The sequence below is a fragment of the Clinocottus analis genome, unplaced genomic scaffold (genome assembly GCF_023055335.1).
Source record: "Clinocottus analis isolate CAN_PGR_092001 unplaced genomic scaffold, fCliAna1.0.p SCAF_8, whole genome shotgun sequence".
Lineage (NCBI taxonomy): Eukaryota > Metazoa > Chordata > Actinopteri > Perciformes > Cottidae > Clinocottus > Clinocottus analis.
In genome coordinates, this window is record NW_027176240.1 from 11238976 (window position 1) to 11263068 (window position 24093).

The following is a 24093-nucleotide window of genomic DNA, read 5'->3' on the forward strand; positions in this document are numbered from 1 at the left end:
TATATATCCTAAAGATTAAGAACAAAGCGTGTGCTTTGCTGACAGGATACGCAGGCCTGGTCACAACACATGCGCAGCACCTCCCCTTTTTGAAAGTAACGTTGGAGATCGGATGCGCTCCTAATAAGGACTGGAATCTAAATCTATTGCAAAGCTGGTGAGATGTTCAACTCAACCCCTAAGAAGAGCGAGTCAATGGGCTTTAGCGCAACGTTTGCGCCACCTTTAGGAATCATGCGACCGTTAGGAAGACTTGTACAACTGCGAAGGCCCTCAGTTGGATAAAGTCTTCATTTCATTGTTAGTGGCAATTGTTTGGTGACAAAAAACAAATGGTTGTACTTGTATCACGCCCCCGTGTGTTGTGTTTGCGGAGAGAGAGTAGAAGTGTCATCTATCTCGCTGCCACTGTAACATCTTTGCGGTGTTTTGTCACGCAGATCTAGTTTTGACTGGTTTAAGCCAGTCCACGGCGCATGCGCATTCGGTGTAAACAGGAAGAACCGAGTGAAAACCAGGACAAATCTCCCATAAAGAGAAGAAAATGATCGGACAAAAACCAGCGACAGTCTTGTTTTTCTCTTTATATTAACCGACGTTTATGTTGTCCTCAGCCACCGGATGCTAGTTTAGTTTGCGTGTTGTAGAGGCAGTTGCTAACTTCAAGACGATTTTGATAGACTCGTTAATGCTAACGTGAACGGTGTCTGCTTGGCGCATCTTTCTGCTAAGCTATCGATATAATAAATTACTCGGTGCTTTACTGATTTGACTGCATTTGGTGACTTTACGCTGAGGGAATTCTTACAATGGTTCAAAAAGATGCGGCGCTGGAGACCCCTCAGGTGGACTGCGAGCCGAGCCCCAGCCCAGTCTCCGGAGAGGCTTGCGAGGAGGCCCCTGCCCCAGTGGAAGAGTCCGGCATTGGAGTCGAACTGACGGGCCACAGGAAGTTCATCTGCGGTGTCGTGGAAGGTAATATTCAATAGCAGCTGAAACAGTTAAACTAAACATTTTATCTTGTCGTGATCGGCATACAAGCATGAGCATGCCATCAACATCCTGCAGCAATCCTGCTTCCTGGGTGCAGAAGATTGTATAATCAGTTATAGTGCACAATTGGAATGACACGAGGAAATAGGAAAAAAAATACAAGTTGTATCAAAGTAATACTGATTCTGTAACGACTATTGACATATGGTTGAATTCATAAATGTGGTCGAAAGTTATTAATAGGTGATCATCAGCAAATTCAATTAGTAGTTGTAGGATTCATATGATCTTCGGCTGTCAAGAAAATATACCAAACATTATCGAGTTGCACCTCAACCAAGGTGAGAATAATTAGGTTGTGTCATATTATAGATTTAATATTTGGTGTGATTTGACCTCTATTCAGTAATAATTGGACAAATTCAGACAGTATTGGCCTCTAATGAATCAACTTAAGAAGGCACTCTTATATACTTTTTGACAATTCATCGGCACAAAGATAAATTAGTATAGAAAAAACAGTCCCAGTCTTAATCAGTAAAAAATGCATCTCCAATAACACTTCTGGTCCAAACCTGGGGGGCAATTGTAAGTTGCAGTGAAAAAGCAACTAAATATGCACAAAAATTGTAGTCAGAAGAGGAAAAAAAAATCAGCGCTGCAGACTGCATGTAATCTGAATGTATTGTTTGACGTTGCAGGATTTTACGGTCGACCATGGACAATGGAACAAAGGAAAGAGTTGTTCAGAAGGTATAAACTATATGAATTATTTAAGCAGTCAAGTCTTCAAATGCCAATACTATTACAGCTAGATAGTTTGAATTGTTATACTGAGTTTGTACAACATTGCTTTTCACAGGCAGCAGAAATGGGGGCTGACTACATACCTTTATGCACCCAAAGACGATTACAAACACAGAATGTTCTGGAGAGAGCTGTACTCGGTGGAAGAAGCAGGTGACTATTCCCAATAGATCTCGGGGAAAGGAAAATGAGTAATGCTTGGTTTTGAACATGGGCGAAATGATGAAAGAAAGCTTTCATCAGACGTGTTGTAAAAGCACAACCATGCATTCAGTTAATGGTTTCTCCCCACTGTTTCTTAGAACAACTCATGACTTTAATTGGGGCTGCCAAGGAGTATGGAACAGAGTTCATCTACGCCATTTCCCCTGGACTGGACATCACCTTCTCTAACCAGAAAGAGGTTTCTGCACTCAAGAGGAAACTCGATCAGGTATTGCAATGTCCATATTGTATGATCGTAGTGTATATCAATGGGTTCAAAGTCTTTGATCTTAATATCATCAAATGTTTCCTGCGTCTTTCCCTCTGCGGCATAATGTCAACATTTTAATGGGTATATTTTCAAATCCCTTTCTCTCCCCCACAGATTTCTCAATTTGGCTGCAAGTCATTTGCCTTACTTTTTGACGACATTGACCACAACATGTGCCCTGCTGACAAAGAGGTGTTCAGTTCATTTGCACACGCTCAGGTTTCCATTACCAATGAAATATACCAGTACCTGGGAGAGCCTGAAACCTTCCTCTTCTGTCCCACAGGTACATCAGTTCAACTTCTGAATATGCACATTTTCCGTTATTGTTTAATCTACTGGTTTATTCTTTATTTGTTTGCTTCTTGACTTGAAATACAGAGTACTGTGGGACATTCTGCTATCCAAATGTCCATCAGTCCCCCTACCTTCACACAGTAGGAGAGAAGCTATTGCTTGGCATTGAAGTGCTTTGGACCGGTGAGTCTTACACAGTTTCCTGTCAATTACTGTTAAGCATACAATCATACATGTCAGTCGTAGATGAAACGATTAACTGAGATATGTTTTCTTCTCTGCAGGCCCCAAGGTGGTGTCCCAAGACATCTCAGTCGAGTCAATTGAGGAGGTGTCAAAAATCTTAAGAAGAGCCCCTGTGATCTGGGACAACATTCACGCCAATGATTATGACCAGAAGAGGCTGTTCTTGGGTCCATATAAGGGCCGCTCCACAGAGCTCATCCCCAGGCTGAAGGGAGTCCTCACAAACCCCAACTGCGAGTTTGAGTCCAACTTTGTTGCGATACACACTCTGGCCACCTGGTACAAGTCTAATATGAATGGGGTGCGCAAGGATGTGGTCATGAGTAAGTGTGATCCAAAAGTGAACTAATTTGCAATATTTTGACGCGGTGATGCTGTGATCTCTCAGTATGAGGCAATACTCTGTCACATGTTTACGTAATGCAGGTCGGTCATTATTGCTGTTAATTCTGTTTTGATTATCCGTCTTGCTCTTTACCAGCGGACGGGGAGGACAGCACAGTGTCCATCCAGATCAAGTTGGAGAATGAAGGCAGTGATGAAGAACTGGAGACGGACATGCTCTACAGCCCACAGCTTGCTTTAAAACTGGCGCTCACAGAATGGCTTGTGCATTTTGTTGAACCGCATCAATACAACAGTGAGAGCAGTCCCATTATTATGATATATCTTTATGCTTATGAGTTTTCTAGCAGTAATACTTGCAGTACACTCTAAGTGTTGACATTGACGGCCTGAAGTGATACATTTGTGACTGACAAACAGGATGCAGTGAAGCTTAACTTTGTCTTTCAGGCCGGCAGATGCCTCAGAGTGGTGCCAATGGCACAGCCATCGACGCGTCATCCATGGCTGCTCCCTTGCTCTGCTCTTCCACAACAGTCACAACTGTGTTCCAGCAGCCTATCATGTCACCAGCCATGCCGCCTCTCTGCCTGGATCCACTCTCACACACCTTGGTAGAAAGACCACAGGAGGAAGAGGTCAGGCTCATTGTTACTATGAGACAAAGTAGTAGCACTTGAATGAGTATTTGAGGATCCTTCTATAAATCAAGCACTGGTGTCATTTGTACAGTTAAGAATAACTGAATAAGCTTCATGAGATTATTGGTCTCATTTGTTTATTGTGGTACATTACAGAAAATGTCATTTTTTTTCTTGAGCCTTTGTGTACTTACGACGAGAGCATCTGTTTATAGTTTGTTTGTAATGCTCATGTGCAGGTGGAGGTGGAGCAGAAGATCTCGGATGAGGAGCCCATGGAGATGGTGGATGAGAAGCTGGATGAGGCAGGAGCAGAAGCTGACCCAGAGGAGAAGCAAGTTGGTCCTGTTTTATCTGACAAGATGACTGAGGACCTGAAGCCCATGGATACAGACAAGGAGAGTCTGACGGAGTCTAAGTCCCCTGGGGAGTCTATCCAGGAAGACCTTGGGAGTGATATTGCCCCAATGCAGACAGATGATCAGCTCAAGCAGGTGCCACAAACATTTGGGTCTTTTTCCTTTTTACATGTGTAATTGAAAACAAAAACAAATTAGAATTCCCCACAATGTGAAAATGATTTTCGGTTGGTGTTCTCAGGATTTGTTCGTGCCTGGGCCCAATGAGACGCCCCTGTTCCAAGCAGAGCCCCTGACACTGGAGGACCTGAGCTTGTTGGCGGAGCTCTTCTATCTGCCTTATGAACACGGGCCCAAGGCCGTGCAGATGTTAAAGGAGTTCAACTGGCTAAGAGCCAACAGCAGCGTGGTCAGTGTCAACTGCTCGAGAAAGGAAACAGAAAAGGTGGGTTAATTTCTTGAAGAAACACACGGAATAAAGATAAATCGGTCTATCTGGTGAAACTAGTTAAATATTAACTGGACTTGGTTGTCATCCTGTTGGTTGTTGAAAACAAAATGGTGGATGTGTACTACCCATACTGTCCATTGGGTGGTGTGGTTATAATAGGAGATGGAGTGCACCAGGAGCATTGTTTTCTGTGTTGGTGGAAGCTGGAGCTTAACCTATTAAACCATCTGCCTTTTCCTCAAAGACATTTTGATCTATTAGAGGACATGTATAAATACAAACACTTGAATAAAACACAACTACTGGAAATGTTTATTATACAACCTTTGCATCAAAATGTATGTTGTGCAAACCTGTTTCTTCCAAACAAAATGGTTTAGTGTTGTCCTTCATTATTTGTTCTTATTTACGATCACTGTGTTGCATGCAGGTAGCTGAATGGAAATTAAGGGCAGAGAAGTTTGAGGAGATGTGCGGCTCCGTCATCCAGATGTTCACACGGCTCTCCAATTCAGCCAACCACACAATCCTGTATGACCTCTACTCTTACATATGGGACATCAAGAGCATCATTTCTATGGTCAAGTCTTTTGTTCAGTGGCTAGGTATGTATGAAGGTAACCATAAGGCACTTAATCTTGGAGCATTACAGTAGCATTGCAATAGTCTGAGAAAGTCAGGTAATCCTGACTTTCGTTATTCTCAAACACACATTTACACACAAATAGATCACTTTTAAAAGTAAAAACAGATTATACAAATAAAAAAGCACTATAGTGTTTAGCTGCATTTATTATGTAGTATTGCGATGTAGTTTAATGGGGCAAATTTATAATTATTTCACACATTGTTTACTTTCTTATCAAAGACTTAGAGAAATATGGCTCCGAGAGCTCTCGGCCACCAGCTGTAGACGGGCTGAGAGTCCGAGTAGTGGTTTATACCCCCAGTTTTAACTGATGGCAGTTTTATATCGATGAGTTCAACACAGATCAGGCGAGTTGCCGCAACTCTCAATAGTTATGATTCTGTTAATTTGTCTTGTTTCACACCACGATTTGTTTTCTTTCTTTTTCTTTTTTTACTGAATGCCGCTTGCACTGCTAGCGTCCTCCTTGTTTAATCCATAACAAGCTGCCCCATTTCGGTGATCTCTAAACTTGGGTCTCTGTGGCAAACGTCCCAGCAGGGTTATTGCTGCTTGCTGTGTATCCAGTAACATCACTGCTGCATTCCCACACAGACACACTTGCTTCCATCTCTCTGTCTGTGGGGATGGGAGCGAGGGGGCAGTTCCCCCCCCTCCCCCTCCTCCATGCCCGAGCGCGCACGCGAGCTTGGAGATCAAGCTGACTCACTGACTAAGGAAGGCCATTCTGGTGCATAAACTCAAAAGTAACTGAATTGGTCTGTTTATGAAGAAAAAAGAGAACATTCCATGTTGATGCCTCACTGAGTTGTCTCCAAAATGAGGCTGTCGTGGATTTTAAAAGTCTGAATTGTTAGCTCAATCAGTATCATTGTGTGATCCATCACCTAGATATTCTTTCTCTCCCACTTGTTCTCCCTTCACCTCACTTTCTTTCAGATGGTGCATTGTGATGCAGTTTGAGTGACATTTAGCCTTGTGATAACATCTCCATCTTTGGAGTGTTTCTATTTAATAGTCTGAAGCACCAGCATGGCCTGTAGTATACCCCCCTGTAACCCAGTTTCATTCACAGGTTTCTGTCCTATATGGTAAAGCTGAGGACTCTAGACTACAGTACACAGCAGGCAGCATACCCACACTGGCAAAACCACATCAAAAATCCACCCTTAATGTATCAGTAAATGATGGTAACCACTTTAGCAACATGGAGGAAATCAAATGTCCCATAAATATAGGTATCTTTGAATATTCCTCGTATTAGCTGCAGTGTCATTAAGTGTCTAACTGTTGACTTCTGCTGTTGCTATTATTAGGTTTTTACATCAGCCCCCACATTTCCCCTCAAGAGAAGCTGTGCAACCGGCACTTAGTTGCAACCTCCCTGGTTATTGTACTGAGAACACTTACTAATAACTATTTTCTACTGTTTTCTCCCTTCACTATGTACAGATGGAAGAATCCACAGTACAAGTTTCTACTGCTATTGGAGCGACAGTGGCCTGCGTCGTGACTTTTTGTTTTCTATTGAAAAGGGCTTTATGTATTTTATTTATACTAGATTTATAAATGTAAACTATTTTATTTGGAGGAAAAGAAGCAGCCCTCCGGATGAAGTCACATTTTGCGCAGCGAATTTAGGTTTGAATCTTAAGTGTTAACTCCCAAATTTCTCTTTGGCAGCATCTCTCTAACTTGTTTGTTTGTTTCTGTCAGTAGGCCAATAGAAATGGCTCAAACCCGCCTGATGCACCTACTCAAGGGAATTTGAACTTTGCTTTAAAATTTAACCTTAGCACATGATCTTCATCCCACTCAGGGGTGTTTTTGATTGTGGAGTGTGCTCTCTCACACATACACATACTGGAGCATGTTTTCTGCATAGCTGTGATTGTGTTAAGGCAATGCAGTCTGAATCGATCAGTAAGTGGAAGTGATTCACCAAGAGATCATTCTTTTGTCAGTTTGGTGATATTTAATTTGTTGAAGCAAGTTCAGCGTTCCTTCCCGCGGGTGCATCTGCGCGCTGTGTTGTGTCAGTTCATCAAAGGGAGTGCTTTAGGTATCAGGGTGATGTTATGTAAAACACTATTAGGTGTTCTTACTGCGCGCTGCATTTGTCTGGTCACATGACGGGGCTTGTTGTCCACCGACTTTAGACTTTATTAGCAGGAACACTAATATATGCGGACTCTAAGAGCCCTGTGAGCTTTAGATGTATACGCTTTGTATGCTTTGTCCCTGCTGTGTATTTCATCTTGATCTGGCTGATTGGGGATTTTAATAGTAAGCTGAGAGGCCTTTAACTCGGGGAAGGTTCATAACACCCATCGTCCCATCATCCTGGTTTGATGACTCATGCTCCCCAGTCATGTGACGAGGCAGATAAGATGAGAATGTGACTTCACACGGGGTGCTAAGACGAGTGGGGTGACGGCAGCTGAAGCTTACTTTTGTAGTCCATAGACAGTATGGGTTTCGGTTCTGATGGTCAGTGAAATATTTATGACGTCTGTCAGTTTTTTCAAACGAGAATAGCCCTCACTGAAACACCAAAGGATTGAACTGTTCTTATTTCAGTTCTCTCGCCAGTTTTTATTTAGAGCATGCATTCCTCTCTGCATGCAAGAACTTATTTCTGAAGACCTGCACACCAATTTGTGTGGAGCAGTTTGACATTGTTTTATTAACACAGACAATTTAAGGAGCATTTATATCTTGGACCTGATTTTATTCTGGCAAAGACGTAAGCTTTAGTTGCTTGAGCCTCATTTAAGATATTTCCTCTGAACATAGTTTATTCTAAATTAGGTCCTTTTTATGTTTTAATGATTAAATAAAAATAAATTAATAAATAATGGATTATGTAATTAGATACATATGACCCCCCCTTCCTCCCCATTTCCCCACTCCCTTCATCTGTCAGAGAGCCCCATCCTGTGGTAACAATGTCCGCTTGGCTCTGCTCCTAACAGGGTGTCGTAGTCAGTCCTCAGCACAATTCCTTAGAGGAGACCAAGAACCCTGGGCCTTTAGGGGAGGTCTAGCAGGAGAGTTCCAGGTATCTAATGCACTGAATTTACAGCAATCTTATGGAAAAAAGAGTGTTGTGAGCAAAGACCACAATGTTGATATGTGTGAAGGTATGAGGGGCTTTGGTCTGTCAAAGGTGAGCTGATTGAAATGGGTTGGGCTTCATAACATCCGGGTTCCCGTCACTTCTTCTCCATGGAAGTTTAAATCTTTTAATTATTGGGGGATATTGTCAGGCTGTGTGAGGGTGACCTGAAACACATCCTGACATAGGGAGGTAACACCCAATGCGTGGCATGGCATTTTCTGATTGATTAATTTGAATTTCTTTCAGCAACTGCCCAAGGAGATGCTGCTTTTCCCGAGCGCACGCAGCGCAAGCGAGCATGGCTAGGTTTTATTTTCATGACATCTCATTTCTTTGCAGGAAAGCACAATGTACAAATTACCAACCCAACCCTTTGCAAGCGCACACACAAGCATTGCAGCGCCCGCGAGAACGCAAGCATTTAACAATGGGAAAACTCCATGATCAAACACACCTGTCCAGGCTAAAGAAGTATCTCCATCTGTGGAGAGTAGCAAGACTCGTAATGGCGGCTAATATGCCATTGAATTACTCAGTTAGCTCATATTTAATTTGCCTCATTGTTTTTTTTCCTGGAGTTCTCTCTGCGCCAGCATCATTATTTTTCTCAACAGGAGGGTCCTGCGCAGCGAAATATTGCGATGTTTTACAAAAAGGGAAAGGAGCATCTCCTTCAGCCAGTAAAACCTTAGTCAGACCAAAATACCACCCGTGTTCTATAATATTTGAAAATCAAATGTGTGTATGCTTGTTGTGCTATGTTCCTTTAGCAAAAATAAGAAAGATGTGATGTTTGCTCTTGTTGTCCACTGTCAGTTCAACAAGGAACGTCAGTTTAAATCGGTAGGATTGGCATTTATATTGTTGCCGATATTTGCCCTTCCAAAGCACTTTGCTTTCTTCTGTAGTTCCTCTTGGTTTGATAGTGGCACAACTGTAGCAAAAGCACAGTGAACCTGTCAGCCAGTGCATCACACCACCTGGTCTCAGTAAAACTGAACCCGTTTCTTTTGATACCCACAGAGATTGTTGCCAATAGAAGGGGCAAACGATCTTTTCTTCCAACCTCCACCTTCAATGCCAACCTCCAAAATCTATTCCATGAGGCCGTACTTTCCCAAAGATGAGGTAAGATGTTTAGTCAGGCTCTTGTGCACCTTATTGTTTAACAGCACCCAAGTATTACACCTTGAATACCAATAGTTACGAAGCGTTAACATTTCTTAACCAAAATGAAAGTGTATTTTTGCAGCTATTGTGTTGGCCAGTTGCTAGTATTCCCAGCAGAACTGTCCTAGTTTAAGCTGTGAATGATTTGCACTCAATGTGGCACAACGCTGTGCTCAACTGCTCTTTACATCAGCTAATGTGCAGGTTGTAAAGGCAGCTTCAGATTGTGTATTCTTCTTTGTGGCATTTTCTGGGCTTAGCCTTGGATCTTTCAAGTAACAGCTGCACCTGTCTTCTTTCTTTCAGACTGCAATTTATAAAATCTGCAAAGAAATGTACAGTGAAGGAATGGAGGATGAACCAGTCTCTGATGAAGATCCTGATCTCATAGGAGACAGGTAAGAACATGGAGATATCTGAAGCCTGGTCTGCGGGTCTCCCCTGTAGTGCAACATGGCTGACCAAACCCTTCCTGTTTTTGCACAGGTTAGTCGGCGGTCTCCTGACACTGAGTTCAGACTACGGGTTTGTGCTCGAGGATGATGAAGGGATTTGCGGTTATGCTCTTGGTACTGTAGATGTCCAGCCCTTCGTCAATAAATGCAAGTTGAACTGGATTCCCTTCATGCAAGAGAAATACGTCAAACCAGACTGTGAGAAGGACCTCACAGAGGCTGAAGTAGGACCTTAATCCATCTCTTAAACTATCATGATATCTTTGTTCGTTGGCATACCGATTGTTCAGTCTGACTTCACCGTCTCTGTCCGTCGTCCCTGTAGAAAATGATGCTGAGTTTCCACGAAGAGGAGGAGGGTCTTCCTGACACTTTCCTCTCCAACTTCCCCTCTCTCATCAAAGTTGACATTCATGCCAAAGTCACTGACCCTAGTGTGGCCAAAAGCATGATGGGATGTCTTCTATCTTCTCTTAAGGCCAATGGTAAGTGACAGCCGCTTTCAGTTATAACATCGATGTTCATTGCTGCTACCTGTTCGGACTACAAAACAAACATTGTATTAGTGTTGTTGGTAAAAGGATGTTTGAACATTTATAGATAAAGATGTTCATAAGTAAATATATTTAAACACAAGTTTGGACTTGTTCTGTGTTTAATATAGTTTAGAACAAGCAGGCTCACTGATCTTGTGTAGATGTAATGTGAACATGAGTTTATCCATTAAATGGTAAAAATGCCTTCTTTTGAGAGAAAAAAAAGACAGAAACAAGGCTTTAAGACACACAAACTATCAAAGCACGGACTGAAATAGTCTTCTCTTCCTGCGACAGAGCTCTTGAACTAATTAATTACTGATCAGAGACACGGTAGAAGATCTTAATCGGTTTATTTGGCAATACTAAATGTGGTAGAAATTATTTGTGTTATTGACTTGGCTGTTTCCTGTTTTTCTTGCAGGATCCCTAGGTGCATTCTGTCAGGTTCGTCAGACTGATAAGAGAATGTTGGACTTTTATAGTAAACTTGGATGCTTTGAAGTGTCCAAAATGGATGGCTTTCCCAAAGACGTCATCATTATGGGACGCAGCCTATGAAGAGACATCCTGCTTCAATACCGGACAGAGAGACAGACAGCAAGTCAACGTGGCTGAAACATGTTTGCTACCTTCATGAGAAAAATTTCCATGATGATTTTATACTACATTACCATCTGGGCGAGCCCCGGGAAACCTCTTTTTAGGATTTGTGTACAGAAGCACAGCAGTCGCACACAAATTCCCTGCGCTGCCATTAAGATGTTATGGCTCTGTTGGATTCAGCAGATACGAAGCTAAAAGGCCGACGAGTGGTCTGTAATCCGTTGATATGAGCCAACATTGAAGAGTGGCACTCCAGCAACGATTGTTGGGTCCCACTCCTCGTATACCTCCAAGGTGCAGGAAGTGAAAACTCTGTACAACTTTTTCTGATTTAATCCAGTAGTCCTTACATGGATATTGCCCACATGCCCTAATGCAAAGTGTCTGTATCTAAAAGAGAGACGACAGAGCTGTAAAATGAGGGTAGCCTGTATATCAGGTGATGTCGTACTGTCCCTACATCCTGCTTTCCCAGCTTTGGCAGAGATAAATAATGCATCTGTTGACCTAACTAGGACACCTTTATACAGGATGTGAGGTGCTATATGAGAGTCTGTCTTTCATCATCACATCATGGGTTTTCCAACTGAAATGCTGAGCCTGCACACATGAAGGGTCAGTTAAAGAGTGTCAAAGACCAGCAAGTGGAAAGTATTTGTTGAAATTGTTGAAGACTCAACCAAGAAGTCCTCTGAATTTTTGTTAACATAGTAGTAGACATTTGGAAAGCTATAGAAATGCTTTTACAAGTTTACAAACATCCGCCTATTTCTGTTCAGCACTTTGCTTGTGGCCATTTTTTTTTTATTTATATTTCTGCCGTTTTTGCGTATTTCCCTTTTTGAGCTCTTGCCTTTTGGTTCATTGCCTTTTTGGATTTTAAGTTTATATTGCAGACCCTAGTGTCTTTTTTGTTTTAAAGTCTTTCTTTGACGTATCGGTCAGGTATGGCTAAAGTAGGGCAATTTTAGGACATAGGCCTTGTTGTTGTTCAAATTCCAGAGATGTGACCCGACATTGACAGTCACATGTCTCAGTTTTTCTAGATCTCAAACATCTGGTAAACCTCAGCTAACAGGGACATCACTATCCGAGAGAATTCAGACCGTTTAGTTAAATTATGTCAAATTAGTTTAAGTAATAACTTAAAGTTTACGTAGTTAAACCCTTTTTATAATAACAAACTAAAATTGACATGTTCTCATAGCAGGACCCGTGGGACCAAATACTTGATTTTCTGATCTGTTATTAGGAAGAAAAATGTAATCCTCGCACAAATTTACATCGGGATGCATTAATTATAATAAGTGAGAATCCGAAACACTTGGAAGCATTAACCCACTGTCAGAGCTGCTCTTTTTTCTTAACCACTAACTCCAAAACTGACAAGTAAAGCAGCATCAAGACTATGTTCAAGAGATGTGCTAAAAACAAAATGTTTTCTTTGTATTGGAAATATGAAACAATCTGTTTACGTCTATCAGCTTGCATCCCTCCCTGCATTGTTGAAACATGGCGTCCTCTCAAATGAATGTCTTCTCAGTGGCGCTCAAGCAGTTGGGCTGTATAGTTTTGGGGGCTTGGAGCAGAAATTCCTGAACCTTTTCCGATCTGTCCATTGAATGTTTTATATTCTGATGCATTATCTTTTTGTTTTTGTAAATCTTATGTAGTTTATTCAACAGAAGCACTTGGACTTTAGATAGACGCGTCCTGTTTGTTACGTGAGGATCATCAGTTGCTTCTCGGTAGCTGTCTGTCAATGTGATGTTTTGATACCGTGTACATTCATAATGTGCATGAGGTGTATTGGATTTGCAGTGACGGTCATGAAAATAACCTCATTGTATGATACATTGAGGAAGAAGCATGCCACTCACCTCTACGAGCATGATACTGTAGATCATAGGCAGTCAATCATAAAGTGTTATTATTTTGTATGTCATTATTAAAATTGTGGCTAGCTTTCGGTTAAAGTGCTGGTCTAGTTACAATGCCCTGTCTTGTACAGCTATCCCATTTTCTGTGTTGCAGCAAGGTGTGAAACGCACCCACAGGTCTGCTGGCCGTCTTCTGAAATAGAGTTTTCATTCTTGTTTTAAGATGTTCATATCGCAGTTGGTCGATGCTCAAGCTTTCTTATCTGCAAACAGGTCTTGACGAAAATTGGTTGGGATTGAGGGAAAGGGCTCCAATTGTACATTTTGATTATCTGAGTTTATGTTTGTGGGGGAGGGGGTCATCAAAGTGACATTTTACCCATGTAAAATTTGTATGTAAGATACATAAGATTCAAAACTAATAAACCATGATAAGTTCCTTTGTGTCCTTTGTTAGCCTTTGTGGGTTGCGGGGTGATTTCTGTCTCTGTTTCTGTTTTTGACAAATAAAGAAACGTCATGTCTCCACACACACAGATTGGCACTTTTGGCGCAAAAAAAAAAGATCCACATTTTCAAGATTGGATTTGTGGTGTTTTAAACTTCCCTTTCTAGTTGTATTATTCCTGGAACAAGCAACTGACTATCTTAGCAAACATTGTCATGAGTTTCTGGGCAAAATACATATTTATGCACCGAGAAAGGCAATGTTATTTCATCTGAATGTCAAACTTCCTTGTGTTAAAATAAAACACAGATGTTTGGCTCCTTTGATAGTCATACACCATTAGAACATACATTCAACGTAGCAGAACCATATATCTTTTTTACTTGTGAATTAATACAATCGTTAGTATTGTTGTTGGTTTACGGTATTGATCTAATACAGTGGTTCTCAACCTTTATTCAGTGATTTCCCTCTGCAAAGTAACCCATAACCAGCACAAAATCCATTTTAATTGAAAAAAAGATGTAATACACAGCACTGTGCCATCCGTGTCTGATTTAATATAGAATATAAACAATTCAGTTCATGAACATACACTTGTATGTTATTAAATATTTATTGAATAACCACTCTAATGGATTTTTGAATGGATGCTTACATGAAATGGATTATAATTTGAGAAGAAGCGGAAAAATAAACTTTTCCAACCCACAGGCGCACAGTGATGACGCACAGTGACGCGTCGGGCATGCTCGGACTTTTGCGACGCGTTTGTTATTTTTCGTGGAGGAGTCGTTTGCCGATAAAGTGAGAACAGCAAACCCACAACTTGTGCTCCGACAACATGTCTCACAGCCACCATGACTGCTCGGATCACCATCACGGGCTCGAGGGCCAAACGAAGTTGGAGAGCTTCCTGTTCAGTAAGAGCCGTTTAATGCAGTTTGTCAGCGCTGTTGGCGCACACGTGGGTCTCTTCTGGGACGTTCCCACAGGGCAGCACCTGCGTTGATGGGTCTGTATTTCAGCCAGCGCAGTCACTGGCGTGAAATGCAAAAGAACTGAAACTAACAACGGTTGTAAAACCATCCTGGTTGTGATATTTCTTTCAGGCTGCGAGCTGTCCTCTAAAGTGCCTTTCTACACTTTCCAAGGAGACGAAGAGGAGGACCTGGAGCACTTCCTTGAACTGAGAACAGTATGTACAGTCGACACAAAGTTTGCTTCACTGGATGCGAAAGGCCACAGGCTGTTAAACCACAGTTTTGTCTTCTAATACGCTAAAACATGCTTTGATCTGGCTGTCAACACTTTGTTTAAATGAGCTGAATAATGTGTTTTACTGTTACAGGTGTGTCTGGGAGAGAGTGCCAAAGAGGAGAGCAATGTGGTGGAGATAACTGCTATGAACCACCAAGGAAAGACTAGTTCAGTGCCCATTGCCAACCTTCACCTCAGCTGTCTGCCCATGGTACGGCACAGGGATTTCTCTCTAAATGCAGGTTAATGTGACGTAGAGGTGTCTCAACTCGTCCTTTTTTCTTCAGGTGAGTCTGGGAGACTTTGAGCTGAAAGCCCCAGTGACCCTCCGGCTGAAGGCTGGAACCGGACCAATTACCATCAGCGGGTTACACCTCATAGGTAACACTTCCATTCTTTGATTTGAACTTCCCAGTACGTTCGCTAATGGCTCACAGAGAATATCACTTGATGAATTCAGTGTTAAAAATCCAAATTAAATGGGTCAGGGACATTTTCCATTCCACGTTTTGCAAAAAATAAATTATTAATTCTGTCTGATTGGCACTGCTGGCAAAAATAACTATCATTGGTTCAAAATGTTGCTTGGAAATAGTTTCTTGACTAAATGGAAAGTTAAATGCATCTTTAGGGCAATGAAATGCCATTTAATTCTAATTCAAATCTAAGACCTTTGACACTTCAAAAATGTATTTCAATTCAGTTTTAATGTAGATTGTCACTTATTCAAAGAAACCTGTGACACGCACATTTATCGATGCTGCAGTTGCCGTCTTTCGGCCTCATCACTGGCTGTAATGAACGTGTGCAGCTACATATCAATAACTCTGCATGAGGTCAATTAAAAAAAGCCTCTATTCTGACCTCCATGATTAAAAATATAATGCCAGAATTCAAATTAATACAGTGATTAACCTTTGCCCTCATTGTGCAGTCTCGCAGGTTGAAGACCTGTCGGATGAAGATGATGACGACGATGATGATGATGAAGAGGATGAAGAGATCAGCCCCATTAAACCAGCAAAAAAAAAGCAAATGCAGTAGGCGGAGAGGTCCCAGGTCTTTTGGAACGACCCCACTCCCTCGCTGATGTGTTTTTAAGAACTAACGGTTTTTTTGTACAAGACTGACACATTTTACAAAGCTACATCTTCTCCCACACAGCCAAGTGAATGCTTTGTGTGGTGGAGGCGAGCACGCTTTGGAGGAAGTGACATCATGACCTCGCCTCTCTTTTCCACCCATGAGTTCCTCACTGCAAGTTCCTAGTGTCAGCAGTGTATTTAATTGATATTACTTATAGGATAACTGTTGTTGTATGGAAGACCATTTCCGCCACAAAAAAAAGGCATAATGACAAAAAAAAGTCATAATTATGATAACAAAAAAATCATATTTTACCTTTTTTTTGTGGCGGAAATAATCCATTTCCTATTGTTTGTATTTTCAAACATTTTGTTCATGTAAAATGGCATTCATAAATGTGAATATTTTCTACTGTAGTGAATGCATTAAGCATTGTTTTTCATTTATCTCCCATTTGACATCACAAATAAAAGATGACATGCTTTGACTATTAAATTAAGATTTTACAGTTTGTGTTTAAACACGGTACGAACATTTAAATGTTGTCACGTGATCCAGCATTGTGCTACCATACATTTAAAACACCACATTTCTATTATTTAAAGCCCTCGAAACATGTTTTCAATTCCAATGTATAGCAAATTCACACGATTAAATAAGATTTAATTTCAGGGGGGAAAAAATCAGCTGATCTATTTCATGACTGTGGATGTGGTTTCAGTGAAATGTTGTTGTAAGCAAACAACCTTCACAACTTTTTAATGAAAACTAATTTGGTCTGAATATTTTGTGTTCTTGTAGGATGGTGGTGCTCACAGTAATGAGCTCACTGAAAACATTGGTTTTCAGGGCCAGAGCTGAATTCAGCTGGGTCTACAAGCTCAAGAGAAAAATAATAAGCAACAGACCAACTACACAAATGAGTAAAGACATATTTTCTCAGAAGCACCACTTAACTGTTGCGATTTAAAATGATTGACCAAACTTAAAGTAAATAGCGTGATTTTTTTGTAGTTGCATCGGGTTGCGACTAAGACGTGCACATTACGATCACATCTGCACTGTACAAACATCCTCATGTAAACACCATCTTCGCAAGGCAGCTGTAAACAGCAAATCCCTGCAGAGAATTGTATAACTGGAACGGCTCTGACAAACTAATCAGGGTCACTGATGGAAGTAGACACACCGCATTTTATCTTCCCACAGAGATTCAACGGAGCTTCTGAACTCTGTATACATACAGCCATAAAGCTAGGAAGTTACAAAGACAGATCTTCACCTCATTTACTCCCCAATTGAGAGTGTTTCTCACCTGTACTTTGCTGTCTATTAAACAGTGTATCTGGAAAATAACTCAACTGCAAAAATAGCTAATAAACCTCAGTCCAGTCGAACGTTGTGTCCGTCTGTCAGCTGCTGTTAAATAACTTCTGTGGGAAGAGTAAACAGGCTTTAGACGCCATGAAAATAAGATTGGAGGAGAAATGGGGAAGATGGAAGAATCACCGTTACACGCAACACAACTTCATGGAAAAATACATTCCTCTTAAAAACATTCAGCCAGTATGGAAGAAGCATTCAAATACTTTACAATGGTTGTAATGCCACACTGAAAATACTACAAGGAAAAGTCCTGCATTAAATCAAAACATTAGTTTAATCAGGTCACTGTGCAGTTGTCTGTGTATGTTGCATTCCACTGTTGCAGATGTTTGAGGAGCTATTTTAAACTTCTTTATGCTGCTGGGTAGTTAGATGGACAGTAACGCATCTTATTCTATAGACTCAAAATATGTTTTTAGCGTCACTGTCCTGTGAGAACCTTGCATTTCTAAAAAGTAAACTTTTTATGAGCTCTTTGTGACAGAGCTTTTAAAGAGTTTACTCGATCCATAAAGAAACACTTCATCCTTCAGTTTATCACAAACCTTCATAATCAACACGTCTGGAGATCCGTGCTTTTCACTGGAAAGAAAAGGACCTGGTAACTAAAGCTGTCAGACGCTCTGTAAAAAGCACAGTATTTGTCTACCTCAAACTTGTATCGGAGGAAGAGGTTGAGGGGGAGACTGCTCAACGAGCCACACCGCTGAGCACCAGATGTCAGTGAGACAAGTTTTGTCCCAACAAGTAAGTCATGCCAGGTGCTGCCATGGTAACATGAGAAAGGACCACCTGTGCGATGCCCTTGATGGCAGCTTTCTATTAACAAGGAGATGGGATTGAGAGGGAGGCACAAAAACAAATAGGGTGGGGGTGCTTTGATCAGAGGAAGCTTATATAGATGAGATTTAGCATCATCGCGGTGCCATACTCGCGCTCTCGCCCAAGACTGTTCCAGGTGGTCGTCATGTTTTGTGACAGTGAGGCTCTCTCTCTCGTTCTCTCTCTCATAAGAAACAAGACGACTACCCCTCAAAAAGGACAGATAGCATATTAATGTGTAACAATGCACTAACTATTTATTGTCACCTTGGCTTGAAGCAGGTGCTGCTGCTTCTTATTTTCTGACTCATAAACCACAGCCGACTCAATGTGCGCTGAGTGGGTGTTTTGTGAACCTTTACACCATTTTTATTGGAGATAACGGTTTTATGGTCCAGCATCGGTGTGATGCGTGAAGTCCTTAACCTTCCATGTAGAGGTTGAAGCTGCGTCCAGAGCAGTGCAGTTAACACACGTTTCCTGTTGTAAGAAATGTGACTGAAAATGAGGCATCACTCACTGCTAAACCAAATGTCTCTCTAAAAGAGTCCTCCCCCCCAACATCATCAAATTTCTGTCTTGTTGAGTTTTCCTTTATATTAAACTCCTCTAATGTTTGTGGAAAAGCGATAAAAGTTCAGTCTTTTCCATGACTCTTTTGCTATATTCTTTTGGGGATTGCACCATAAACATACAAGTTGTTCATATACCCTATGTATTATAGGCTTCTCTGTATATGTTCTATGATATCTATATGTTAAATAAAAAATGTGAATTATATTTACAATGAAACTTTCTACTTTTCTGTCCATACGATTGAGGATGTGAGCTTTTTACAGCTCTAAATGAGAATAAAATGTCCCAATTTTCCAAACAGCTTGTGGCATATAATTAGTTATCCATCAACCATATGGCGATAATGTAATGTTAACCACAGCATTTCTGAGTGCAGACAAATAAAAATATATATCTGGGAATAAGATGCCCTCATTAATTTAATGAGCTAAAAATACTCGGCATCAGCCAAATTTATGATGGTAATTTCTAGCAAAGATGAAGTTGTACTCTCACTGTACTTCATTTGTATTAAAATCAGTAATCCATGCACTGTATGCTGATCTCTAACACTTTCACAGATCAGTAGTTCTGAGCCTTCTCTTGAATTACAGAAAAGCAGTTGGCATGTGATGAGAAATAAGATGATTTAGCTTTGTGATTGGTGCAGTTGACAAAGATGCTAGAAGACTGGTTCACCCACTGCCAGAACACCACCGCAAGTACCGCAAGTACGCAAGTACCTGAAGAACAGCAATATAAAAAAATAAACAATGTGTCACACAAAAGTGCATTGTTGATTGTGACTATGACACTGCTGGCCTCACCTCAAGTGAGATGCATTCAATAGTTCACAAGTAGAAGATAGAGTCAGATGGTTTTAAGCATAGAACTGCTGCTCTTCAGTTTAAAACCACACACACGCACAGACGCACACAGAGACACACACACTTACTTCCTGTTTGTACCGACTGACTGAACGTATCCAGATATGTGCCTGTGCCATGGGCCTGTCGTCGGTGTACCTGCAGCTGTCCACCAGTCCTCTGACCTGGGCCAGGGTGGCAGAAGGACTGTTCAACAGTCCGTGATATTAAAGGAGCCTAGTCAGCTAGTAAATGTACTCTGATTCCTCCAGGGAGCTTCAATGTCAAAAAAGTTCTGGTTTATTATTAAGGTCATGCATGTCGGGAGAACGAGGTAAAAAAAATGGACATGAAAAAATGGACATTAGCGCATATGTAACAAGTAATATAGCCTATTATAGCCTGTGCTGTGGGAAATCAATGCAAACATTAGCATACAAACAAGGACAAATCTGACTCAGCGAGATGTCTGTTTGCTCGGGTATCTGATTTAACTTAACTTGTGGCCTAATGGATCAAAATCTGTCGGATACAGCCTTTCACCACAAAAATTCACCTGGCAAAGACTTTTTTCAGTTATCCTTTTAACTACTGAAGCCAACAAACATGATGAACTTTATATTAAAATATACTAGTTTATTATCACCTAGTATTGTGCATGCAGGCTCACAGCAGGATCAATGTCACACTGGGAAACTTGAATAGAACATAGCCATAATTGAATTCATTATTTACAAATGTGCTTTTCCTACTGTGACAAGTCAAAATGGCTGCTGTAAAAAAAGGCCTGCTATTTCATGCTTAAAACAATCTAAAATCTAAAAAAACATCAGTGATTATCACAGTGGGTATGTCGGAGAAACATACTATTACCACTTGAGAGACACTCACTTCCTCGAGGTAGCAAAGCCATTTAGAGCAGGTGCGAGTAACATACATCTATAAGGCGCATGCGCAAAGCTTGATCCCATGCTGCCAGCACCGATATTGAACAAAGCCTAGCATACTGCATAGCAAGAATATAGGAGGTCCCAAAGTATGTACACATATGAATTTAAGTAGCTAAAGTTACATAGGCTTACTTAAAATTCCCACAAATTATATTTTTAATTTTACCAAGACATTCAACACTATTATGGAAAAAGTCTACATTTCAACCCTTTTAAAATGTACTAGTTCACACTTTTAGTTCGCGTATGTTGTACGTGTACCATTTAATTAGAAGGTGTTGGAGTTTCCAGCAAGTGTTCCAGTAAATTAACATCTTCTGGTTTATTATTTTGAACATAGCATTAAAACTGGAACGACGCCCCTCCCAGCAGGATTTTGACCGCTCGCGTCTTCTGACTGCGTGCATCGTCGGTTCAGTTTCTGTCCGCTTCATCCGCTCAAATGTAACGTGGCAGACGACTGAAGAAGGAGCAGCAGAACTAATAGTCACGAGGACATATCTACAAACACAACAATCAAGATTCAAAGTATGTGTGTTAATCTGAGAGAAGTGATACAGACGTTAAGCACCTGGCTGAAACCACTTCCTGTTTGACAGCTCGTCATCGTCACGTCATCAGTTGCAGGCAGCAAAGACTTACACACACACACACACACACACACACACACACACACACACACACACACACACACACACACAGAGCATGTAGCACATGCCTGAATTCAAAACTACATGTTTACTATGTGAACAAAAGTAAACAAATTAAGGTATGACATAACTAACAATAGCCTTTTAGAAAATATTTTTCCATACAAATAAATATAGGGATTAATCATATTATTATACTTATAAGTGCAGTATTAGAGTACATTTTATTAGTTTCCACCTCTATTGCGTGATGTGTCACTCACTACACTGTGGCCAAAGTTATTAGAGCAACAATTGAAGTGTGCCAATGTTTTCTCACTCAATAACTGCATACAGCTGTTCACCACAGAGGGCCTCTGAAATGCATGCCTGCCATATTCATATATACAACATTTTACCTGCACACACCCTTCCTGTCTCTGCTTATTTCACCCATGTACGTTGTTTTATTGTTCCCCATGTCCTTTCAGCTGAAACGTGACAGAAGACTGTTTTAGGTTTAGCTAACGATTTCCACTGGCAAAAAAATAGATCGGGAGATCAAAAAACATTGGCCACAGATCCTTCTCTTTGATGTTTTTGCACCGTGTGTGTGTGTGTGTGTGTGTGTGTCTGTGTGTGTGTGTGTGTGTGTGTGTGTGTCTGTGTGTGTCTGCACTGCTATCCTTGATTGGAGTTTTGGCACTGATTTCAAAGACCTTATCAGATGAAGGTTAGCATTCTGCATGTTTGATGAATAGCCACTCTGAATGCATTATGCTGTTTATGTCCCTGTTCATGTCAGAGTTACTGGGAGGACCACTAAGAATCTGTGTGTGTGTCCAGACTAATAGCAATAATGGCCATTTGTGTATTCCAAATAGTACATCCACCGCTGAACTGACAGGACAGTTACACATGCTGCAGATGTATTGGGACTATGTCAATGATATTCTTTAGAGGCCTCAGTTACAGAGGAAAACTCCCCCCTCAGCTGCTATATATCAACAGCGATGTTCAGTACATTCCAGAAGTTATTCAGTGATGAAGTGATTTCTTACATTCAATCCAATTGGCTATATTGACCCTGTTTGATTATTACATCTTGGTGCAGGTACTGTTGGGCAATACATGCTGGGTAAGAAACTGTGTGAAAGAAGAGAGTCCCACTGTAACTCCAATAAGGGGATCTAGACACTGACTAAAGCACACAAACAACAGCTGAACAACAGCTGACAGTTCCCCATGCATTGAAAACACACACACACACACACACACACACACACACACACACACACACACACACACACACACACACACTCTACAGACTCATGTCCTCATGCAAGCAGGGGCGTGTTGTACTCATACATATACAGCTCCAACACACCTGCCACAACAGAGCACAGCTGTCAAGTGCATCACCCTGTAGCCTATATGTAACCTCACTGAACACACACACACACACACACACACACACACACACACACACACACACACACACACACACACGCAGAGCCTACCTTAGCACATATATAAAGAAACACACAGTAACTGGCTGATTGGGCTCTGACACCTGAGCACACATTTGCTCACACAACAGGATTCAACTCGCACAAACCAAACACACAATAAGCTACACACCTTTTTTTTCAAGCTTAATGTTTGTACTAATGCAAATATTGATCAATTGCTTACTTACAGTGTCATGAACTGTATAGTTGACATTCAAAATGTTGCTTAAGAAATCTGACTCCACATATTTCTTTCCATTTTAAAACTAAAGCAATACAGAATTTAGTCTTTACCATTTAAATCCCTGATTTAAATTAGTTTTACAGTATAAAATGGCAATGTTGATACAAACATGCAGCTATGAATGAAATTATTTATACGGCTTAAATTAATGGTATGGCTTCCTTCAGGATATCTACTGTATGTTTTATTAATAACACACACAGAAGGAACAGTGCTCAAGGGGAATGCTAATAGGCTTTCACTCTCTCCCTTTCTCCCTCTCACACACATACACACACACTAAATGTCAGATTCATGCCACACTGTAACTAAACCTCAGCTCCTCCTACTCTGCCGCATGTATTCACTGCTAAAGGTGGTCGAGCTCTTTGGAAAGAATATCAGAAATGTGTGTTCACACAGAAGAAAACGGCAGACCGACTGGGCAAGAGAAAGGGGGAACGTAACAAGAGGGCCGAGCATTTCATAAACCATAAATAAGTGATGTGCCACACTCTGTATCCCCCCCTCCCTCTCTAACCATTCCTCCCTTTTCCCTCCACCCTCTAAGCCCTCCACCCCGCCCCTCAGCTCGCTCCATCTATCTCACAGTCTAGCTGGGGGGGAGGGGAACGATGAAAGGAGTATGAGTGACAGATAAGTAGATGACTATGCTGTCCCAGCCCTCATTAAAACTCTTCGCTTATATCACTCCCTCCTCTTCTGCGTCGAGCCCCGCCAAATGATACCCCAGGAGACGAAGACACAGAGAGAGGTGAGGGGAGGGAGGTGCTGCTCATCAGTTATTCCTGTTTTCTGACCTAACTTGACAATGAGCACCGATAATGAGACAAAGAGGGATGAGACGGAGATTCTGCCAGAGACCAGGATGTTGACAAGGAAGTGAACTGTCCTAAATTGGCAGATAATGGGCCTTCTGTGGCCTGGTCTGTAACAAATCATTGTCCAAACCTCCTCCACCGTGCTCTGAGATTCCTCTGAATGCAGTACATCTCAAACATGTGGTCACGCAGTGTCTTTTTTATCATTTACAAGCCTTTGAGCCTATGAATAGATTGTGGGTAAACTGCAGGGTGGGATGCACTACACTAACGGCTTTTCTTTTTACAGGACGCTCTAACATTTCAAACTGTAACCCAGTGAGTTAAACTGTAAAACCTCTTAACCTAAACAAATCACACAATGTGTGTCTCAGTGAAATCTGACCTCTGTGCCACTGTTTAAAGTTTACACTATAACCATGGATAAAAGCCCACAAGATTACCTTACACTGTGTAAACTCATGCTTAAATACAACAAACGGTA

At 41.2% G+C, this 24093-nt stretch overlaps 2 protein-coding genes across 2 annotated transcripts; both read left to right on the forward strand.

Annotated features, from left to right (window-relative positions):
* Positions 1-494: 494 nt before the first annotated feature.
* Positions 495-13470, forward strand: oga (O-GlcNAcase). The gene is made up of 18 exons (XM_068567648.1): positions 495-975; positions 1695-1746; positions 1856-1953; positions 2103-2233; positions 2390-2561; positions 2657-2755; positions 2857-3141; positions 3300-3458; positions 3614-3801; positions 4044-4298; positions 4405-4608; positions 5045-5219; positions 8239-8324; positions 9408-9512; positions 9861-9952; positions 10041-10233; positions 10335-10494; positions 10970-13470. The coding sequence occupies exons 1-18, from the start codon at positions 810-812 to the stop codon at positions 11104-11106; spliced, it is 2757 nt and encodes a 918-aa protein (XP_068423749.1). The 5' UTR covers positions 495-809; the 3' UTR covers positions 11107-13470.
* Positions 13471-14238: 768 nt separating this feature from the next.
* Positions 14239-16291, forward strand: npm3 (nucleophosmin/nucleoplasmin, 3). The gene is made up of 5 exons (XM_068568368.1): positions 14239-14402; positions 14592-14677; positions 14831-14950; positions 15027-15120; positions 15674-16291. The coding sequence occupies exons 1-5, from the start codon at positions 14324-14326 to the stop codon at positions 15781-15783; spliced, it is 489 nt and encodes a 162-aa protein (XP_068424469.1). The 5' UTR covers positions 14239-14323; the 3' UTR covers positions 15784-16291.
* Positions 16292-24093: the final 7802 nt, after the last annotated feature.

What these genes read in the sequence shown, in the direction of transcription:
- oga (XM_068567648.1), top strand. Translation starts at nt 810, where the DNA reads ATGGTTCAAAAAGATGCGGCGCTGGAGACCCCTCAGGTGGACTGCGAG. An exon ending in GTACTCGGTGGAAGAAGCAG is followed by an intron (nt 1,954 to 2,102) that starts GTGACTATTCCC and finishes ACTGTTTCTTAG; the next exon opens with AACAACTCATGACTTTAATT. An exon ending in CCTGATCTCATAGGAGACAG is followed by an intron (nt 9,953 to 10,040) that starts GTAAGAACATGG and finishes GTTTTTGCACAG; the next exon opens with GTTAGTCGGCGGTCTCCTGA.
- npm3 (XM_068568368.1), top strand. Translation starts at nt 14,324, where the DNA reads ATGTCTCACAGCCACCATGACTGCTCGGATCACCATCACGGGCTCGAG. An exon ending in ACTTCCTTGAACTGAGAACA is followed by an intron (nt 14,678 to 14,830) that starts GTATGTACAGTC and finishes TTACTGTTACAG; the next exon opens with GTGTGTCTGGGAGAGAGTGC. An exon ending in CAGCGGGTTACACCTCATAG is followed by an intron (nt 15,121 to 15,673) that starts GTAACACTTCCA and finishes CTCATTGTGCAG; the next exon opens with TCTCGCAGGTTGAAGACCTG.